A 21,017-nucleotide genomic window follows, 5' to 3' on the forward strand; every position below is an offset into this window, starting at 1 on the left:
ATGATGCTCACTTACGAAAACAATAATCAGTAAAGTGCTTTGCCTCTTGGGCTGTTAAACACAGGGCAGAGGCAGATGCTCCAGCAGCAACAGCCAGCATTTGTTATCAGCTGGGAGTTCATTAGTTGGAAAGATGGGAGAGGAGCGAGATGTGCATTGAGTGTGAGCTCCCTGTTTAACGTGGCTCAGAAAAAGGTAAATGTGGTTCACAGAGGGACTTGCTGAGATGTTTCCCTGGCAGGAGTTACTGTTGTTGTGCAAACTGGGGGCGAGGCTTCCTCTGGAAACCTGTAGGAATTCTTCATCTTTCATGTCCAGATCTGCAGAGAAGGTTGAGCTGCAGAACCACTGAGTGAGTCAGGACAGAGTTAGGGCACAGGGAGGTGACCAGGGTGATGCTGGGGATGAACAGGCCTGGTACCACATCCAGTTCTGCAGGTCAAGCTCACAGAAAAGATGCTTTCTCCAATGGTGCTTTCTTTCAGAATCACTGCAGCTTCCAGGAGAAGGGTTAAACAAGCAGAAGTTGGCCATTTTGCTGGTTGCCTTAAAATATTTGGAGAGAGTTCATCTGGATTAAAATCAGCCCCAAATGTTATTTTTGATTGACTCAGTTCCTGGAGGTTTTGCGGCAGTGGAAGATGCAAATACATCATTGCAATGCTTTCTAAATGTCCCAGTTTGCCACTGGGTGTCTTTCTCTCCTCTCCCCCTGATTTTTCCTGCTGTTTGAGAAGGGCTGCTGGTCCAGAAGGCAACAGAGATATTTCTATTGCCTCCTGCCCTGGGTTATTACTCTGTGCAAAAGGCCCCTTCCCACATCTTGAGCCACCATAGCCCCATGGTTCAGTGCACTCAGATCATCTTTCCACTGGCATCGTGCACAGTGGCCTGCTAATGCCTGGGGTTTTTTCCTCTGATCCTTATTTTCCAGAATGGGGTGACAGTCAGTGCCTTTGCAAAGTCATTTTAAATGTGCTATGTTTTGTGTAAGACTATGTGTGTGTGTACGAATCTGGGCTGCTGAGGTTGCAGCTGGGGTTGTCAGCAGACCCAAGAAGCCAGACCTATCTCTAGGTCCAGGATTTATTCCCATCAGAAATCATAGTTAATTAAAGCCTTCTTCTGAAAGGAATTTCTTAGCCACACTAGAGGGATAACAAAGTGAAAGCCGTGTCCTTAATCCTGCCCTTTCATCTCCTAGAAATTCCTTCCTCTCCTGTCTCTTTCTCTCTGTCCTGATTGTTAAAAGAAATGAGAAATAATTTCCACTTGGAAAAAACCCAAGACAACCAAACTCCAGCCCAGCTGATCGCAGCAAAAGCCGAGGAGACAGAGCTGAAAGAAGGAAGCTGTTAATGAAGCATCAGCAGCGAGCCAGGGGCGGGAGCTGGAGCCCATCCAGATGGCACCGCTAATTCCCTGCATCCTCTGAACACGCGTGTCCTCCCGGGAAGGGCTCGGCGAACGGCCGCTCTCCACAGCCCAGGTCAACTCCAGCCTCACCCCCACCCCCAGGAGGGGATTTGCCTGGGTTATTCCAGGCCTCCAAATCAACTTATCCGAATTCCCTCTATGGATGGGGAATGACGTCTTCCCTGCTGACCCATCCAGGGAAAATGGAGCCCCGGACTTTGGTTTCCATGCATTCCTGCATGGATGCATCAGCGCTCCAATTGCTGCTCTCCTTCCTGTCAGCATGGCTGGGAAGGACCAGGAGGAAGGAAGAGAGGGAGCAGGGGGAACGGGGGGATCAGTAGGAATGGAGAGCAGAGCTGACAGCGTGGGGAGCAGAGGTGCAGCAGCATGGCCCCGATGACAGCGTGCTGTGGCTGTGCCAGCACTGCCCTGGGAGCAGGGGGAACGGGGGGATCAGTAGGAATGGAGAGCAGAGCTGGCAGCGTGGGGAGCAGAGGTGCAGCCAGCACTGCCCCGTCTGCTCCCGAGCTCCACAGCTTCCCTCCATCCACAGGCAACCCGGATCCTCGTGTTTCCTGACCTGGCAGATAAGGCGGCCTCGCCGTTAATCAGGAGGCCTGGAGAATGGGATCAACGCGAGGCAGGCATGCTGCAGAGTTAATCTCCTTTACTCCCTGATGATGGATGGAGCTCATTGCAGACATTAATCAAGTCTGTGAGTGTGTTCACCAGGCAAAATGGATTAGACGCTGTGCTGTTGGCAGAGGCACGTCCTGAGTCCCTGGGCAGTCCTGAAGGAAGCCCAACGTGGTGGCAGTGCCAGTCAGGGCTGCGGCACAGCCATGTGGTGTGGGTGACAGGGATTACAGCTGCCAGAGCCCCAGGATTGCCCAGGTGTGTCCCCACTTCTGCTCTGCTGGTGTTGGCTGTGCCTCCCCAGGGGCTCAGGGCTGTGAGGTGGGTTCTGGTCATGGCTGGATTGTGCTCATCCATGGAGCTGCTCTTCTAAACAATGTGCAGAAGGTCCTGGGATGGTTTCAGGGACATTGGAACATCTCCAGTTATGCAGCCCCCAGATCTGCCTGTTACCCAGAGGAGACACATCTGCCTGTGAAGAGAAGCTCTGGTGGGAATGGAGAAGGAGCATCAGGCAGCAGAAGCCATCAGTGGGTCTCTGGAGACCGCCTGTGAAGAGAAGCTCTGGTGGGAATGGAGAAAGGAGCATCAGGCAGCAGAAGCTATCTATGAGTCTCTGGAGACCATGGACTGTCCTGGATAAGCAGGATTAGGATCCACTGTCACATCCCAGCCCTGGCCATGGCTCTGCAGAATCCCTTGTGAAAAGCTCTTTTCTGGTGTGAGATCCTGTTCCAGCTGTGAACTGTGCCACTTTGGACATCACAGATTTGAGGAGTGGTGTCTTGGAAGCAAAGCAAAATGTTTTCAGGCAACAAGAGAAAAAAGTTCTTCATCTGCTTCGTACTGCTGTTGGAAGGACCAGCAGTAAGAACAACCCCAAATCCTTGTCTTCCAAAGGTGGAGAAGTTCAAGCCTGAGGAAGCAGAGGGAAATGCCCTGGAAAGTTATGGACTGTGCCACTGCACAAATGTCATGCCCCAGGATGTGGATTTCCAGCACCTGCTTCCCCCTTAGGAATGAGCAGCTCGGGGTATTCCCGTCGGGCAGCCCTGAGCCCCGGTCTGCTGGAGCGATGCCGGTGGCCCACGCGCTCCCTGCTGCACAGCAGCTGGAGGTTGCAATATCCACTGACAGCCAACGAGTTGTGGTTTTCTGATGATTAATGACACCTCCCTCCTCATGGGAGCCATTCAGCCTCCACGCAGCTGGATGATAACGGAGCCAGAGTGATATTTTGGGTGTTTCCAGAGAATAAGGTCCACATGCAGAGAAGCGTGGTGCTGCAGTTGTGAGTTGGTTTATTCCCCCCACATCAATCCTAGATGGGGGCTCAGTTTCTGCAGGTAAATGTGCCTGACCTTAATTTCCAGGATGGATGCAAGTGGGTGGGGTGGAATCCAAGAGGTTTGTTAACAGACATTTTCTTTCCCCCCTTCTGCCTTAAGTGCAAAGCCCAAATGACATCAAAGCAACAGAAAGTCTAATCCCATTTTGAATCAGTGCAAGCACATGCAGCGAATGTTAAACAGGGAATCCGGCTGCAGAAAAAAAGGGAGGATTATCTTTAATTTCCTGAGTGAGGGACTGAGCAAGGGAGACGGAGGGAAAAGAAAAGCACAAGACCAGAAAGAAGTGACTGTCAGCACAGGGAGGCTGGAGGGGGACGAAGAAGAGGAAGGCAGAGTGAGGAGGACAGTGTGAACAGCAGCTCACGTGGACCTGGAGGGGTGAGTCCGGAGGGAGCCAGGAACTGGCACGTGGGAAGGAGCCCCATGCCAGCACCTGCCCAAGTTCCCACAGGGATTCAGGGGAAGGATTTGGGTTTGCTGTGCCAGGGCAGGGGCCGGTGCGGGCTGTGATTTGCACGTGTTCCAGCCAGGGCTCTGGAGTTGCTTTTTGAGGGAGCTCAGAGCTGGACTGCCAGCCCGGAATGATGCAGCAAGGGGCTGCTTACCTGATTACTTCTGTGGGGGGAAACTATTTGTTGCAAACGATACTACCAGAGCAGAGCTTCCTAAACCACCAAGCCCCACTACCTGTCTGGGAGCTGGCTCTGGTGGGTTTCTGTAGCTCTTTGCCACCAGCAGGTCCCACCAGCTCTGCTAAGGGCAGTCACTGCTGCATTTCACACCAAGGCTGATGTTCAGCTTCACAGGGCATGAGTTCATGGAGCTGTGCCAGAGTTCTGGCTTGGGTCTGGGATGTGTCCTGGCATTGAAGCCCTCCTGGTGGCAGTGGCCAGCTGCAGGCAGCAGCTGTGCTGTGGTGTGGCAGGGGATGTCTGGGGCCAAACCAGCCCAAATCTTTGTCTGCCAGAGCCTGGTCTCTGGGAGGGAGCTGTGATCCTCTTCCTCCTCCTTGTGGGCAGTGCATCTCTCTCTTGATCAAGCTCCCTAATTCATCTCCTTGGACTGCTTCCAGCAGTAGCTATTGCCAGGAGGGTGTGTAAGAAGCAATGGAGTAAATACCCACGTAAGCACCTTTGTGTCCAGATCCTCCGTCCTGCTCTCACTTTGCCCTCGACACTGGTGCCTACAAGGTGGAGTGCTGAGCAGGGTGGGAAATGCCTGGCCTGGATATAATGTGGGAGGAGATGGATTCCGCTACAGAAAAGGCTCCATGGGGACAGGATGTGACTTCAGAGGATTAGGAATGAGACTGAAACTTGCTGGGATGCTTAAGGACATGAGCAAAGCCCAGCAGTGGGGCACCCATCACCCCTCAATGCTCAGGGAGCCAGGTGATGTGTGAATAAATGTCAGGAGCTGCAGGAAGGGCTCCTGTGGGTGGCTTTAAATCTGGGCAATAACCTGCTTTCTGGCGTGGCCTGATTCGGTGCAGGAGAGGCCCTTCCTCGCCCTGCTTCATCCTCAGCCTGCACTCTCCTCCCTGCAGCACAGATCCTGTGGTCCAACACAGCCTCTGCCGTGGTGGTGCTGCCCTTGTGCAGGTGCCAGACACCAGCCCTGTGCTGACCCTGAACTGGGAGTGTTTGGACAGTGGTGTCTGCACACCCATCCAGGGAATCGACCCTTGCCGTGGGCATCAAACTGCCATTGCTCCCTTGTCTGAGATGCAGCCCTGGGATTGCAGCAAGGCCTGGGGTCAAGATGGGCACACTTTAAAAAACTAGCACTGAAAGAGAAGCCTGAGCCACTGCTGAAAGGGGGGAAGTGAATTTCCATCCAGCTCGTTCATCCATCCAGCTGGTTCATAACATACTTTAAATGTTTTGGATGTCTGGTATGGGCCTTCCTTCCCCCTCAGTGAGGATGAAATGGCCATGAACTTCCAAGTTTGGTTTTCATGGGTGAGATTTGGGACTGGGAGTCTTGCACTCCAAAATTTGGAGCCATGTCTGTCACAGCCTCACTTGGAGCCAGCACTGGCCATGAAGCTTCTGTGGATACCACTGTGTGTGTTGCTTCTGCCAGTGTGGCTGCTTCCATGCCGGGCAGCAAATGCATAGCTTTGAGTGTTTTACCCCATCCCAAAATAATGTCAGAGTAGAAAGCAGGGGTTTGCACAGGTGCAGGAGCTGTGAGACAAGCCAGGATGAGCTGCAGCCACCCAAGACATGGGCTAACTTAATAAAACTGCTCTGAATTGTTGCATTGAATTTAAAAAAAAAAAAAAAACAACAACAACAAAAACCAACAACCTCCTTTAAAAAAAAAAAAAAAAAAAACAACAAAAACCAACAACCTCCTTGCCAATACTTTACAAGGAGACGATCGCCGTAGCAGGGACCTCTAGATGGCAACATCGACCTGAGGAGCTGCAAGCAGGATCCGGGGCCCCGCAGAACTGAGCAGCCCGACCCTGCTGGAGCCCCCGGGCCCCTCAGCCAAAGTGGGGAACACAAGTCAGTGCTGCCTTGGGCACCTTTCTGCAGAGGCTGAGGGCAGAGCTGCCCACACAACTGTGCCTGCATCTTGAAACCCCCTAGACTCTAAAACATCTCGTAGCAGTGCATAGAAGGGGGGGAATTGTTAAAGGACTTTCTCTGCAGTGAAAACTCAGTCGATGCTGTCAGCACCTGCTCTGCAGGCACAGGGGAATAAATGTCATGGGGGGGGGGGGGGGGGGGTCTGTCAGCTCTGCAAGGCGGACACGGCTGAAGCCACTGGCAGCTCTTTGTGCTGGTGTCACCAACTAGCTGTTCAACCTTCAAGAGTGGCTGGAAAATTGGGATTCAGGGGGGAAATGGGGGCTGCTGCTTGCTCCTCTCAGCTCCACTCCCTGCATAGAGGGAAGGTGCTGGGCTTTGGTGCAATGTCAGGACTGGCAATATGTGGTTAATTGTTTGAAGGTTGCACTAGAAATTGTTGATTTCTAGTTAACCCCTCCAGTGGCACCCTCCATTCAAAAGGCTGGTGTGACACCAGAGATTAAAGTTTGAATTACCCAGCTTTAGCCACTCGAGTGTGGCTGCAGCAGCACAACCTTAGGCTGGGGATGTCAGGGTGCTGTGCCCTTACTGTGGTGTAACAGCATGTGCTGGACGTCGTTGGGGTGAAAAAGTCCTTCCCCTGCCTGAAATGGGACACACATTTTGTACCAAACAGGACCTGGGCTCCTCTTTTGCAAAGTGGATTTAGTCTGTGCTCAGGGAGCTGCAAAGCTCAATTAAGATCCTTAGAAGGACCAAAGGTGCCACATAAATTCAGGGGATTATTATAAATGTCACTGCGCTTTACAAGCTCTGGAAAAACTCAGAGGAGGAATAACAAGACCTTTCACTTCACAGCCCTTTCTAGCAGGGCTACTTAGAGCTTCATGCTTCAGCACAGCAGCCATAAAATGTTGACATTTATAATTAGATGTGCATAATAATCTCTTTATTCCCGAGTTGAAAAGACAGGGTGTGTCTGGAGACATCAGTCCCTCCTCCTTGCCAAGGATCCCCCTCACTGGGGCTGCTCATGAAACCATCATTTAGTGAAATGTCTCGGGGGCCTGGTTTGAAGAGGTGTGGGATCTTTGCAACTCCCCCAGGGAGCCATGGGCTGGCGGTTTAGTGAATAAAACCAAAGCCTCCGTGTGTTTTTAATCTGATTAGTTGATGATAATCCAGCAGTATCATGCAACAAAAACTGTCCAGCTTTATTAGGCAATCTCTTGGTTTAAAATAACTGTGCTCGAAGGAGCACTTGTCTCTGCTGCTTCTGATGAAGATTGGCAGAATTGGGTGATTTTTGGTGGTTTTAGTGCTTTGTGAGAGTAGGATTAATTTGGGGCTTGGACAGCTGGGGATTGCTGGATTTTGGTCCCATGGGTGCTATCAGTGGCATTATGCAGCCCCTCTGCCAAAGGGGCTGGGGGCGGAGTGGGCAAAGGGCTGGGGGGCTGAAAGGGAGGCAGGGCTGGTTCCCAGAGCACCGTGCTGCTCCTGGATCGGTGATGGGGGGGCCTCGCCCCGAGGCCCGTCCTGTAGCACCGGACCAAGCCCGGATCAAGCACCAGGTCGGTCCCGTACGATGCCGTCCCAGACCACCGGCTCGGAGCTGGATTGAGGAGGATGGAGGATTCCCAAGGGAGCCGGCCCCGATCCACTGGCTCGGTCCTGGATGGAGAATGGGGAACCTCCCACCAGTCCGGTCCCGAACCCCGCCGGTCCCGGAGCATCGGGTCGGTCGCGTACCACGCCGGTCCCGCTCCTCATCGCCGGTACCGGACCGCGCTGTGCGTCCAGCCGGACCCCCTTCCAAGCGAGCCGATGCCCGGGAGCCCGGGGCAGCCCCGACCGGGGGCGGAGCGGTGCCGGTGCGGCGGGATGGGCGGCCCGGCCCCTGCCCCGCTGCACGCCGCATCACGGTGAGTGACAGCCGCCCCGGCCCGGCCCCGCCGCACAACCCGCCGGGCTTTTCCAATCAGGCCGGGCCGGGGAGGGATTTCCTGCCGGGACGGGGCCGGCCCGAGCGGGACTTTGCCGAGTGCCGCGCCGCCTGCTCGCCGGGACCCGCGGCTGCGCTCCGGTACCGGCCCCGCTCCCGCTCCGCGCGCCTCGAGAAGTTGCGGCCGGGCCGGGCCGGGCTCGGCACTGCTCGGTGCGCCGCGGTCCGGAGCGGCTCCGCACGGCGCGGGCGGGTCCGGTCCGGTGCCGTCGGTTCGCTCCGGCGCGGTTCGGTTCGCCCCGGTGCGGCGGGCTGGGAACGCCGCCAGGTGAGTGGGGCCGGCGGAGCAACTCGCCCCAGGAGCCGCGGAACAACTCGCCTCGGTGGGGGGCAAAAATCCCCCCGAGCGCGCCCGGAGGAAGGAGCCGCCCCGCCCGGGGGTCTCGGGGCGCGGGAGGCGGAGGCGCGGCCGGGCGGGCGGCGAGGGGGGCCCGGGCGCGCCCGCAGCGGGGCTGGAGCCTCCCGGGGGAGCCGAGCTGCCCCCACCGCCCCTCGGGACCCGGCTGGGTGCTTGCAGCTCCTTTGCATCTTTCCTCCGCCACTTACGTAACTGGTTTGGGTTTGTTTGGGGTTTTTTCCCCCCCTCTTCTCCCTCCTTTTTTTCCCCCGGCGTTGCCGTTGGCTGCGGGAATGTTTGGGATACTTTGGTTCTCCAGGTGGATTCCTGGGCTGGAGGCTCAGCTCTGCTCGTGTGGGAGGGATGTTTTGCTGTTGCTTTTCCAGCTTTGAGCGTTTCTGGAATTTTACCTTCGCTGCTCCTCTCCGGGGAGGCTGAGGAGGTGCAGGTCGGCTTTCGGAGCTCTCGGTCCCTCCGAGTTGCCCGCTGAGCCCCGCGTGTTCCGGGAGCCGAGGCAGCAGCACCGGGGCCGTTTTCCGAGAGAGCGGGCAGACTTTTCAAATATAAAGTCGTCTCACCGCCTCACGTTCGCTTCTTGAGAGCGCCCTTGAGGGGCAGCGCAGAGTTGGATGCAGTGCAGAGGGTTAAACGAAATAGTTCTGGAGACGGTGCGACACAGGAGGTTTCGGGAGGGGATTTGTTTGCAACGAGAGGTTAGTCTGAGTCAAGTGGCTGAAACTTTGTTGTAAGGTAGATAAGGTTGTGCAGGTGCCCCAGGACGAGGGGAGGTGACAGCTGACCCCGATGGGCAGCTTCGGTGCTGAGGGATTCATCAGCTAAATGAGCTGTGGGTGGGGGGAGAGCCCCCCAGCCTGGTGTGGGAATCACACTCCCCCTTGTCCCAGAAGCTAAGCCAGTACCTGAGGATCATATTTTCATCTGCCCTGTGCTGCTGCACCCTGGGGAGCGCAGGAACGCGGGGAAGCCATGAGGTTTATGGGGAGCTGCAGCTCCCGGCTGAGCAGTGCTATGCCATGGGATTCTCCTTCTGGTTTTGCCCCCACCCCGACAGGACCTGTCATTGTTGCCTTGTCTCGCCTGTGATTTCCATGCTCCGAACAGTGACCTCGATTGCTCGGAGGAAGCAACACCCGCTGTTACATAAACCGTGGAGGGCGAGCACTCTAGGAAGGGAGACTCCACTGAGCCATCAGCTGGTTCTGATGCCTTCTGGATGGGCAGAAGGGAAGTTGTGGGGTGATCTGGCAATAGCCTTGCAGCTGGCACGGTGTGTGCTCCCTGCTCTCCTGCACGCACGCTCCTCCCTGGTGTCGGAGCAGCTTGCCAGATGCACGGCCCTGAACTAGGAGGGATTTTCTTGCCACACAGTTTGGGCAGCCCGGGTGCAGTGTGGGAGCACAGGCTGGGACATGTGTAGTGCTTCTGCAGGACCCCATGCCCTCTCCAGGTACCCTGGCTGGCCAGGATATGGCCTTGATCCTGTTGTGAGCACAGTTGTCTTGCTGAATTACACCCAGCTCCTCACTGGGGCCAGAGAGAGCTCCTGAACTGTGAAGTAGTGTCTCGGGTCGCAGGGCACTGAGCATCCCTGGAGGTTGGGAGAGTGAGGGTTTATCCTTGCACAGGACGAGAAGAGTGTGAGGCAGGCTGACCCACTCCCGTGGGCTGCAGAGAGCTTTGGCTAAACCTTCCCAGCTCCATTCCTTGTGTGCTGCCACCGGGAAAGGAGAGGGGGAGACGTCGTGTGCCCCAAGCCCTGAGTGCTGCCCTTTGGGAGGACGTGGTGTGTCTGGCCCCGGGAGGGCAGGGAAGGAGCTGTGCCCTGTCCTGCTCCGGGGGCAGCATCCTCGGGAGGTTTCCTTCACAGGTTCTTCCCTCTCCATTTAACATAAGGATGAGCCAAGTCCCTCCAGGGCTAAATATAGTCAAAGTATTCGTTCTTCAGCACGGATACAAAAGCTGTCGCGACGGAGCCGGGAGGTAAATGGCCTTTGGGGGCTGACTCTGCTCTTCCCTCCGCAGGTCCCGGGCTGCCGTGCCGGGGCTCGGCCGTGCACGGGGCTCCCCAGCGTGCCTACAGTGCCGTCACCGAGAGGAATGCCGAAACGAAGGGGCTAATGAGCACCAGAGAGGGAGGATCTATAACTTCCAGATGGCAACGAGCCCGTAATCCCTTTGGGATGAATTAGGGACTCGTCAACGCAGCAGAGCCTGCTGAAGGGAGCAAAGCACACCACCTCTGGCTCCAGGAATGCTGTGAGAGGCTGAGGGCATCCCAATGCTGCCTGCGCTGGACATCCTGCCCCTTGCTGCTTGGCTTTGTCTCACAGAGCTCTGGTGCTGCTGGGAGCCTGTCCCCGAGCACTGAAGTAATTTTTGTTTTAACTGATTGTATGTTCTCCAACCAAACCCCATCTGGGTCCTGCTCCTCCTGATGCACAAAGGGACTTCTACCCTTAACAGAAAGACTTCTTCCTTCTGGTTTTTATGCCCTGTGGGATTGTAAAGTGTCTTTCTTCCTGGATTTCCCCTCTCATCAAAGTGTGTTTTGAGGAATTAGGGGCTTATTCCCATGGCTTTATAAACCTCTGGGATCTGAGGGTTTCTACATTGCCACTGCTCTCACCTGCCTGCGATGGGGCGTGAGCAGGAGCTGATCCAGGCCGTGAAGAACGGGGACGTACCTGGCGTGCAGAAACTGGTGGCCAAGATCAAGGCGTCCAAGAGCAGTGAGTACCTGGGCAGAGAGTGGGCTCCCTCCCCGTGGCTTGGCACTCCTGCCAGTCCCGGGGTGCGAGTCTCAGTGCTGGCCAAGCCGGGGTGCAAGTGCTGGCTCTGACCCCCGGCGCATGAGTTATGCTGCGGCTGGAGGCGGGAGTGCAAGCACAGCCCGTGCGGATGAATGACTGGGCTGTAAGCAATCCTACAGCTGAGCTGGGGTTCCCCTTGGGCTCGGGGCCAGGGGCCCTGGAGTGTGGGCCACTGAGCAGGGATGGATGAAGGGAAGCAGCCGTGGTGGGGGGAAGTGAACCACTTTGGGGGGGACGCTGCTACAAAGGGTCTTTAGCGGTTGCTGCTCACTCCCAGCCGTGTTTATCTTGTGAAAAATTATCGTCCCAGCCAGTCGACTGGAACCAATCGTCAAGCCTTGAATTTCAGTCTGGTAATGTTTAACCCTTCCGCAGGGCTGTTTTCTTGCTTGTGCTCTCAGAAAGGTCAGCAGCAAGCAGAGCTTGAAGTGAACAGAGGGCTCGGGGAGGTCCCCAAGGGCACCGGGGTGCTGCAGACGCTGCATGGTGTCTGGAGGAGATGGGGAGGGTGGAAAGGTGGGTGAGATCATGGCCAGTGCCACGGAGTCCGTGTATGGAGCTGAGCTCCTGGTTGTTTCTCCTGACAGACCAAGAGAAGGAAACTGGGAAAAGTAAATAAAAGGGCTCTGGATGCCATGTCTGGCTGGGGGAAGGTGCACCCTGGCTGCGCAGGCTGTGGGAGTGTGGATACCTCTGCCAAGGTGGCTCATCATGGGGGGTCTCATGGGGGTGGGTGGGAAAGCTGAAGGGGAATAAGCTGTCTGGAGGAGGGAGAGAGGAAACTCCGGCAGGAGAAGCTTTAAGGCTTCTTAGGAGCAGCTCAGAGCGGAGAGACTGGCGTGGAGAAACCCGAGTTAGGCTGAGGATTATAAACGTGAGGAGGGGATCAGCTCCTCTGGGTCATCTACTGGAAAGCTTTGACTGGGCCAGAAGTTTGCAAATCTCAACTGCTGGGCTTTCAGAAGCCACCTCCTCTCCAGAGCAGGGGGATCTGGTGCTCCTTCCCTGGATGAAGGTACTGGGTGTTATTGCCTCTGCTGCTCAGGGTCTGTGCCTGTACAGGGTCCCTGAGCTGAACAAGAGCAATCTGTCCATGTGGATGGGTTGAAGGACACCCCCAAGGCAATAAATAACGTCAGGACATGAGTGTTTTGGTGGCTGATGCAGCCCCATGCCCTAAGCTGGTGTGCCATGGCTGGGCAGTGTGTGCAGGCTGGGGTGCTCATGGCTCTCCTCCTCCTGCTCACCCAGAGGGGTGAAGTCACACTTGTTTTCTCCTGCACTCTCCAGTAACTCTCACAGTTCAATCCTGTCTGTTTTCTCTCTGGAGTCTTCCCCTCCCTGCAGCCGTGGGGCACCCACGTGAACATGTGTGTTTAACTCCCCCGCTGCAGCGGCATCAGCAGCTCCCTCGGCTTATTTTCCTTTTATTCCTTTATAAGGAGGGGCCAAAAACCCTGACCCCTCTAAGACCACTGCTGCAAGTCTTCATGGGGCTCCTGTGCTTGACCTGCTGTGGGGCTTGCCTGGTCCTGGAGGCTCATCCCTAGCACGGAGGGCACCACTGCTCCCCATCCCTTATGGTTCCCTCGCCCTCTTCTCACCGATGCCATGTGAACCAAGCATTTGCTGCCTTTGCTCCTCATTAAAGTGCCTTTTCCATATGACAGGCTGAGATGCTGATTTTTATTTTTTATTATATATTTTTTTAAATCCCTCTAAGAGTCCTTCTGCTGTCTCAGTGGATTGGGAGCTCGATCGCTGTGATCAGCCCTCTGGGGCTTCCTGTGCCTAAAAAAGTCACCGCACGTAAGCAAAATCCAAGCGCCAGTCCCGGCAGCGGGAACTTCAGGGACACGTTTAATATTCTCCGTGCGCAGCCTCCTCCCCGCGCAAGCGCCGCCGCACAAGTGGGTCACAGCACCTCTCATTCCAAGGTGGTGGGGCAGGCAGGGACAAGATTTTTTTGGGGGCAGGAGCCAGGAGGGAAAGGGCAGGCAAGGGCAGTTGTCCTGCCTGTGGGAAGGGGACGTCGGCGCGACACCGTGGTCACTCCTGCAGCCAGGGAGGGGGTTCTGGTTTGGGAGAGCCAAGCTGCTCCTGCCGGGCCAGCCGTGCTTTGCTGAGGTTCCCTGGCAATGGAAACATCCCACTTTTTATTTTCCTTCTCCCTCTCCCCTCCCCTCTGCCTCGGGAGCATTGCAGAGTTTAATTGAAATTGTTAAACGACCCATCACAGCTTTGGCCTCTCTCCCCCTCGATCAATCACGTCCCTGGGCTGCTGCCCTCGCCAACAATGCACCAGTTGGCCCGGCCAGGGCCAGCACAGAGGAGTTGGGGCTCCCAGAGGACATGAGAGGCAGAGCCCCTCTGGCCAGGGATCTCTGGGGCAACAGCTTCTGGAGCTGGACGGTGCCCGGCAAAGTTTGGGTGTCCCCATCCCTGAATGCAGGATCCAGGGACAGGGGATGGGGGGGATGCCAGGGTGATGCTGGGAGAGGGAGAGCCCCTGTGATAGTGGGGGGCTTGAGGAGCTGTGAAAGGCAATGGAAGCTGGGCTCACTGTTTGCCTTCCTCATGGGAGTGGTGAAGGTTTTTGTTTAAACGTATGCAAAGTACAAAGAAAGGGCAGCAGCTGAGCAAACTGGTGTGAAGCTCTCAAGGACAGGGAGCAAAGCCCTGCCTGGGTTCAGCTGCTGCCTTGAGGAGATTCAGTCAGCCACTTGCCCCATTTCACCAGCCATGTTGGTGCTTTCCAGACTTTAGGTATTAAGGAATGGGTTGGGCTCATGGGACATGGCTGTGTTTGGGCCATGATCTAGCAAGTCGTTAAATGCTAGCAAAGCTTGCAGAGGGGTCTTGGCTTTATCTCCACGCCTGTGTTGGAACCTCTCACCACTGCGCCCCAGCAGCACAAAGCATGTTAAGGTTTTCTCAAGAGCTGTGCCAGCCCTCAGATGCTGCTGCCACCATCCAGTTTGGCAGGAGAAAGGCAATGTTGCTCCGCGTGCTGTGAGACTGTAGCAGGCAGATGTGGGATAACTCACTCCTCTCCCCCTTGAATTTCCTCCTAATCCCTAGTAGCTGTATCAGCTTAAGCCTCAAAGCATGAGGTTTAATATCTCTCCTGTGATTTGTTAGCCTTTGCCACCGGCGCTCTGTGTCCCAGTCCTCTGCAGAAACATCTGCCCTCCTTTTATGACCTGCTGGGATTCCTGCTTCTCTCAACAGCAGCAGGTCTGTAGTTGTTTGGGGAAGAAGTTGCTCCTTTTTTGCAATCTAGGAGTTATTTTGTAATGGTGTTGGATGTGCCTTTGTGCCAGGCAGCAAGCCCAGTGTGCCATCCCCCCTTACAGAGGAGGACTATCCTCTCTCCTCTTCTTCGCTGCTGCTACTGAGCGAGGCTTGTTCCAAACCCTCGGGTACTCCAGGTGCTATTCCTGGTCTGGCAGGAGGCAAAGCTCAGACTGGCCTTGGGCAGGATCCTTATCGTGTCAGGCTCTGTTACACCCGATGGCTTTCCCTGGTGGCAGTGGTGCAGGGGTGCCTGGGCACCTTTCCTGCTCCACTTCTGCCCTGGGCAGTGCAGGCGGCTGGACCCAGCCCTGCCACCGAGCACAAGTGTGGCTCTGGCCACATCCCCTGAAGCCCAGGTTGTGAGGATGAGTTCCCAAAGCGTCCTTGGCTGTGTCCTCCCCTCCTCTCCCCGCATGCTGTAGGTCTGACGGGCTGGACCGGCTCCGCAGCCGCGCTCTGACTTGGAAAGGCTGTGGGCACGCCTGCGGAGAGACGCTGAGAAACTCTGCCGAAACGGGCAAAACTCCCTCTTCCTCCGGGACTGAGCCAGGAGCGGGGCGAGGCACCGTGCCTGGGGAGCCGGGCTGGCGGTGGCCTTGTGCCGGGGACCCCACCACCCCACAGCATGCCCACACCTGCTCCTGAACCAGCCTGCGGTGGGTGGGTGGTGGGAGCGGGAGAAAAGAGCCTTCAGAGGCTCTGGAGAGTGCAGCAGCCATGGGGCTGGATGGTGGTGGGGCTGCAGCTCCATGGCAAGGTGGGGACAATCCTTTCTTCTTCCTCCTGTGGCTCCCGACCTCCCTGGAAGGGGAGGATCTCCTCTGCTAGCCTGATGTTTGCTGGGTGGGTTTTTCCATCCACATCCTGGTGTTCCCACCTCTCTAGCTGGGAAGCAAAAGCCCCACACAGGCAGCGGAAGGAGTGAAGGGACAGTTGGTTTTCAAAGCTGGGCTCCAACGGGTGTTGTGTTTGGAAAGGGGCCCGGCTGCCACTGGAGCGCCCGGAGCCAGGGAAAGAGTCGCTGTGCCAGTGCAGGAGATAAGGCATGAGCAAACGTTATCACACAGGGGGATGGAGGAGCCTGTGCTGGGCATCGTCTGACCCAGCCCCTGCCCCTCTGCCTCCCATTTCCCTGTGTTCACAGCTCCCCATCTCCCCCTGTCCCAGGTCTGTGTTTCTGTCCTCAGCCTTTGGACACCCACTGGCAGGGCAGCCTGTGGTTCCTGCTGTCAGCCTGGGCCACTGCAGCTGACTTTTTCTTGTCTCTGCAAAAGAGTGAGGGGAAAACCAGGCTAACCTTTATGGGGAAGGGGATGAATGTGGAGACTTTTGAGCCTGCTCCAGGCCATTCTGCCATCCTTTGGAGATGGCCAGACAGCACTGGGATATGCCAGGGAATAGGGGATCTCCTGGAAATGTGGAGGTCCCTTAGGGCCATGGATGGAGCCAGGCAGGCAGCCATCCCCAGTGTCACAGGCAGGAGGCTGAGGTTTGGGACAGGAGGGGAATTTCCATCCCTTGGGCATTTCCTGGTGACTCAGACCAGACCAGGGGGCTCAGCTGCCTCTTTCCAAGGGCTGCAGAGGCCGTTTTGGCTGTCTGACCCAGAAACACACAATGATAACAGCTCGAAGGCAGACAGGGAGGGCAGCCCCGAGCCCTGGGACACCGTGTGCCCGGCTGCCAGCAGCACACGGGCGCGGTAACCAGGACAGTGCTCCCCAGGGCTGCAGAGAAGGGGACGTGGCAAGGACACTGCCAGCACCAGCATTCCATCCTCTGGCTTGGCTGGGTCCAGGAGGGAGCTGGTGGACCATGAAAATGACCAGCATCACTTTCTGCCACCTCTCTGTCAGGATCCCAGTGCCGCAAAGAGGTTTTTCTGGGAAGATGGGAGGTGAATTGTTGGATCTCAGTGGTGATGGACTGCGTGTAAGATGGTTTCCTGCTGGAAATGGATGCTTCCACCAGCATTGCTCCGGCAAGAGTTAAAAGCGGGGTTGGATGCCGTGCGTGTATGTGTGCATGCACGCGCCCTGCTTTGTTTTTAAAAGCGCCTCGGCTGTCCTGGATCCCCGCCAGACCCGGGGCCTGCCGCTGGCAAAAACTCCGGCAAAGGAGTATGAAAGGGGCAAGAAACTAAATAACAATAAACCACCTTTTTTTTTTTTTCCGGCTGCTCTGGTAAGTTAGAGGGTGGGGAGGAGCTGCAAGCATTCTGGCTCCCCCTAAATCCCATCCTGGCTTTCCCTAAAAAATCATGCCTGGGATGGAGAGGGAGGGATCTGTTTGAACCTTGGGGCTGTAATATCACCCAAGCTTTGCCGAGGTGTCATGGTGAGTCACAGACCTGTCTGGAGATGCCCAAACTGCTTGGAAATGGCTCTGTTGGTATGATTTCTACCCTCCCAGGGAAGGAAGGGCTGGATACTCTGGCCCATCCCTCGCTCCTGCGGGATGCTGCCCAGGATAGGTGTACAGCCACGCCGAGCCGTTTGCAACCCCAGGGAGAAAGGCCGGAGCTGCAAGCGAGCAGGGCTGCGATGGCGAGATAAGGGAGCAGGGGGAACCTGCGTGAGGCAGGTATGCGGCTCCCGCAGCGTCCCAGGCCTGGTGCAACACGTCCGGCTGTGCTTCCGCCAAGCCCTGCCAGCGCCGCTCCCCGCGGGCCCCAGCCAAGGCTGTGCAGGGAGCACAGCCCCCAGCACTGATGCCATGCCCAGACCCCCTGCCCCGTCCTCCCTGGTGCCATCCCAGGAGCTGGGTCTGGCTCGGCCACCTGAGGTGGGCGGCTGTGCTGGGAGGGGTGAAAACTCCTGGGATTTCGTAATGCTGGGCACGGCTGGTTGTGTAAGGCCCTGTCTGCTTGGAAGGGAGTTGGTGAGCACGGCGAGGACATCTGGTGCCTGTCACTGAGGTGTCCCCAGCAGCGAGGTTGGCTCAGGCTCTGTCACCCACTCTGCAGGTTCCTCTTGCACCCACAGAACATCTATCCCAGGGGCTGCCTGCCTCACTCTTCCCCTCCAGCAGCCCCTTGTGGGGCATTGCCTTGTTTCTTTGCCAGGACAGGCGTGGATAAGCCTGAAGGGGATTTCCAGCTGGAGGTGAACTGGATGCAAATAGCAGTATGGAGACTGGGGATTGGGAGCCCCACCAGTCTTCCCCTTCCATGGCTGTTCTGTCTCCCTGGGCAGGACACCCAACTCACAGCCTGTGCAGCCCCTCAGGGATCTGGGATGTGCCTAACATGGCAAGGCCACGTGTGAACCACTGGCCTCAGTGGCCTCCAAAGGGGGCCAGAGTCCTTCCTGATGGCTAATCATTGCCTACACAGGAAACATGGGGACACGGTCAGTCTGGCCAGCAGTGTGGCGTCCAGCACAGCCATGGTCCAGGGATTGCTTTGGGCTGCAACCCAGGCTGCTCTGATTGGTCTGAAGCAGCTCTGGTTTGGTTTTGTGGGGCTGACACAGATGGGAAGGGCTTCATGAGCCCTCCTGGCTTCCCTGAATCAGTACCTGCTAATCCTGCTGGCTTAAAAAGAAGCGAGACACTCCTTAGAGGGAAGGAGGTTCCTGCACAGAATGAGGTGCTGCCTCTGACCCTGCTCTGTGTCTCCAAACCTCAAGAGCTACTTAAGCATTGGGAGAGCCCTCAGTTTCCTGCTCAACAGTGTTAAGATGCAGGCAACTCCCTGTCTTGGAGCATTTGTCCCACTAGTTATATTTAGCAGCACATGGATATCCTGGAGCTGCTTCTCTGTTCCTTTCAACCCAAACCTGGTGTGGATGAGCAGGTGTCCAGCTCTGAGTCCCTAAAGTCATGACTCTGTCCCACTGCAGCCTGCTCCAAATGCCTGTAGCTTTGCGAGACTGAATTCACACCAGATGAGCAGTCCTGGATGAACATCTACTCCCAGGAGCAGTGCAGGTGGGTGCCTCTTCTCTGAGCCAGCTGGGTACAGCCCAGACCCTGGAACAGGGACCAGCGTGTGGCCATCAGCCCCCTGTGCCCACACATGTTGCTGGCTATGTTTGCAAAAACAGTACCTCGTTTTCCAGGAAGGGACGAGGCTTCCAGGGCTAGTTGGCTCTCCCAGTGCTTTCCCAGGATTGCCACTGCTCAGAAAGCTGTTCCCTGCCAAGTCTGGAGATGGAGCAACCCGCCATGATCTCATGGCATAGGGGGCATTGGATGCCACAGGAGGGGTAGTACAGAGCAAGAAGTGGTGCCTTTTCCTACAAAAAGGAGCAGATGGAGGCAGGAGGGTCCCATTTTTCCCTGTGCTCCTCCACTTTCTCCCCACACCCGCTCCAGGATGCTGCGGGGCAGCAGGTGGGGTTTCAGGGCTTGCTCCCACGTCCTGCCTGCGCCGCCAAGTCGGGCTTGCCGGGGCCGTTCCCGACACGCACCCGCCGTGCTAGGAAGGCGTAAACAGATCGGGTTCCCGGCAGGGGTCCAGGGAGCAGGCAGGCCTTGGCTTGTGTCCCACCACTGCTCCATCGGGATGGGGCGTGGGGAGCACCCAGGCAGGGCTGGGGTGGAGGGGGCTGATCTGGCAGAGGGGTCCCTGTGGGCAGTGGAGTCCCTGTGGGAAGCTGGGCACAACATTGGTCTGACAAGGAGCCAAGGATGTTGCCTCTGCCTCTGTTTACCTCTGGTGCTGAGGTGGGCCTGTTCTTTGGGGGGTGGGAGGTGTTGATGTACTGCCCCCAAACCCTTTCCTGATCCCTTTATGGGGAGCAGCTGACCAGAGCTCAGCCCGTGGTCTTCAGATCCAGCTCCTTTTCTGTTTAAGTTGTATTGTGATTCCTCAGATCCAGCTCCTTCTTTTCTATTGGAGTTGTATTGTGATGCCTTTGACCTTGCTGTAACTAACTCAGCCCTTGTCCCTTCCAAGGCATATGGGGGGATGGGGCTGCTCCGTGTTGCCTTTGTCCCCAGCTGGTCCCCAAGCAGCTGCTGCCCGGCTCTGGCGTCCGGGCTGGGCAATGGGAGGAACCCGCTGCCCTCCCTGCCGGCCCTGGAGCAGCTGGGATGAGGGGAGGGGGTCAGGAACGCAGTGTGCCCAGAATAACTCAGCAGTCACCAAGGGCCCCAAAGGGATGGGAGGGTGGGTGTGGGGTCCTGGGGCAGGTTCCTGCTTCCAGAACAGGGTGATGCCTCTCCCCAGGACACAGACTGTCCCTAACTGCTAAGTGATTGCTGCTTCCATGTGGGGACATGCAGGGTGGTGCACGACAGCTTGGTCATGTAGCTGTCATGTCCCTCTCCTGTCCACTGCATATGGAACCCCGTTGTAGACCAGGATCCCAGGCAAATCCTTCACTGCCACAGCTGCATGAAAATACCCCAATCCAGCTAAGGCAGTGGGCAAGATTTTGGCAATGATATCTCCCACTTTGGAATGGTCCAGCCAGAAATGCAGGCGGGCAGTCGGAGGGTCTGATCCATCTGGCAAAGAAGCTCTCACTCTGGGCATGGACAACATCATGCCACGGGATGCTGTTGAAAGGACAACACTTTTCCCTGCCTTGAGAGGGAAGGGAGAGAGTGGCAACAGGACCATCTCTCTCAGGTTGCTTGTCTGAGACTGGAGAGAGCTTGGCCTGTGCCTGCTAGTGATGGACCCATTCCTCTCTCATTCCCACTTGCCAGCAGCACGGAGCAGCCAGTCAGTTCTCATGAGTTTTGGCAGGTGACCTTTGCACGGGGAATGGGAACAGCAAGGTGCCCTGTGTGCCCTCACCATCACTGCAGAAGGGATTTGGAGAGGGATCCCTCCCATCCATCATGGCTTGGGAGCTGAGTGGCCACTGCTGAGTGAGATCCTTATGCTCTTTCCCAATGCAGATGCCACAAACGGCTGCAGCACCATGGAATCTGCAGGAGCAGTCACTCAACCAGCATCCCTTAAGACTGCAGGAACCAGAGGCCACATTTTTGCTCTGTCCTGGAGGGAAGGAGACATTTTGCTGAAGCTGCTGAAATCCAGGCTGCAGTTCAGAGGGAGCTGGACAGTGCAGGCATCACTTGCTGGAAGGAAGCTTTAGGAAGCTGAGCCCCTTATTTCAGTTTGGCAATAGAGAATATAGTCAGCAGCGCCCCAGAAGTGGAAATCCTTGGTTCTCAGGAAAACCCAGTCCCCAGGCGGCAGCTGCCATGTCCCTGCACAGCCCAGGCTGTGACTGTCCCAGAGGACCCCTCCGGCACGCCCCTGAGCGGGGCTGGCGGCAGCACCGGCTCGCGGGGTCAGAGTTGAGGAAAGGCATCCGCAAGGTATTTTTAACCGTGTGACTGCAAACTGGCCGCCAGCAGCCGTCGGAGGTTAGTCCCGGGCTGCCGACAGCTGATTGCCCACGGGCTGCTGGCGAGAGGGGGGAGTTTTGGGTAAAATTCAGTTCCCAGCCGTGTCGCAGCCTTGGGAAGGAGTGGCGGCACTTGAACCATCGACCTTCTGGGTGACCTCGAGCGAACAGCTTCACCTCCCGCTGCCTCCCCTCCCATCCTGTGTGTGCCTTGCCCAGATTAGCGCAGCCAGGGTGGGGACAGCCGCTCCGTCCGCCCTGGCAGCGCCTGCTCCAGGTGCACGGCAGC

General features: G+C 56.7%; 1 protein-coding gene across 3 annotated transcripts in view; it reads left to right on the plus strand.

The window, feature by feature from the left end:
- Positions 1-7,963: 7,963 nt before the first annotated feature.
- The window catches only part of CASKIN2 (CASK interacting protein 2), a 33,842-nt gene continuing 20,788 nt past the window's right edge, over positions 7,964-21,017 (plus strand). Inside the window, exons 1-2 of one of the 3 annotated variants that reach the window (XM_041409362.1) lie at positions 7,964-8,223; positions 10,336-11,042. In XM_041409362.1, coding sequence (XP_041265296.1) covers positions 10,949-11,042 — 94 coding nt within the window. In that variant the 5' untranslated portion in view covers positions 7,964-8,223; positions 10,336-10,948. The remainder of the gene's footprint in view (positions 8,224-10,335; positions 11,043-21,017) is intronic. The other 2 variants (XM_041409364.1, XM_041409363.1) reach the window with 2 other exon arrangements.

The sequence above is a fragment of the Onychostruthus taczanowskii genome, unplaced genomic scaffold (genome assembly GCF_017590055.1).
Source record: "Onychostruthus taczanowskii isolate IOZ18803 unplaced genomic scaffold, ASM1759005v1 scaffold30, whole genome shotgun sequence".
Classification (NCBI taxonomy): Eukaryota; Metazoa; Chordata; class Aves; order Passeriformes; family Passeridae; genus Onychostruthus; species Onychostruthus taczanowskii.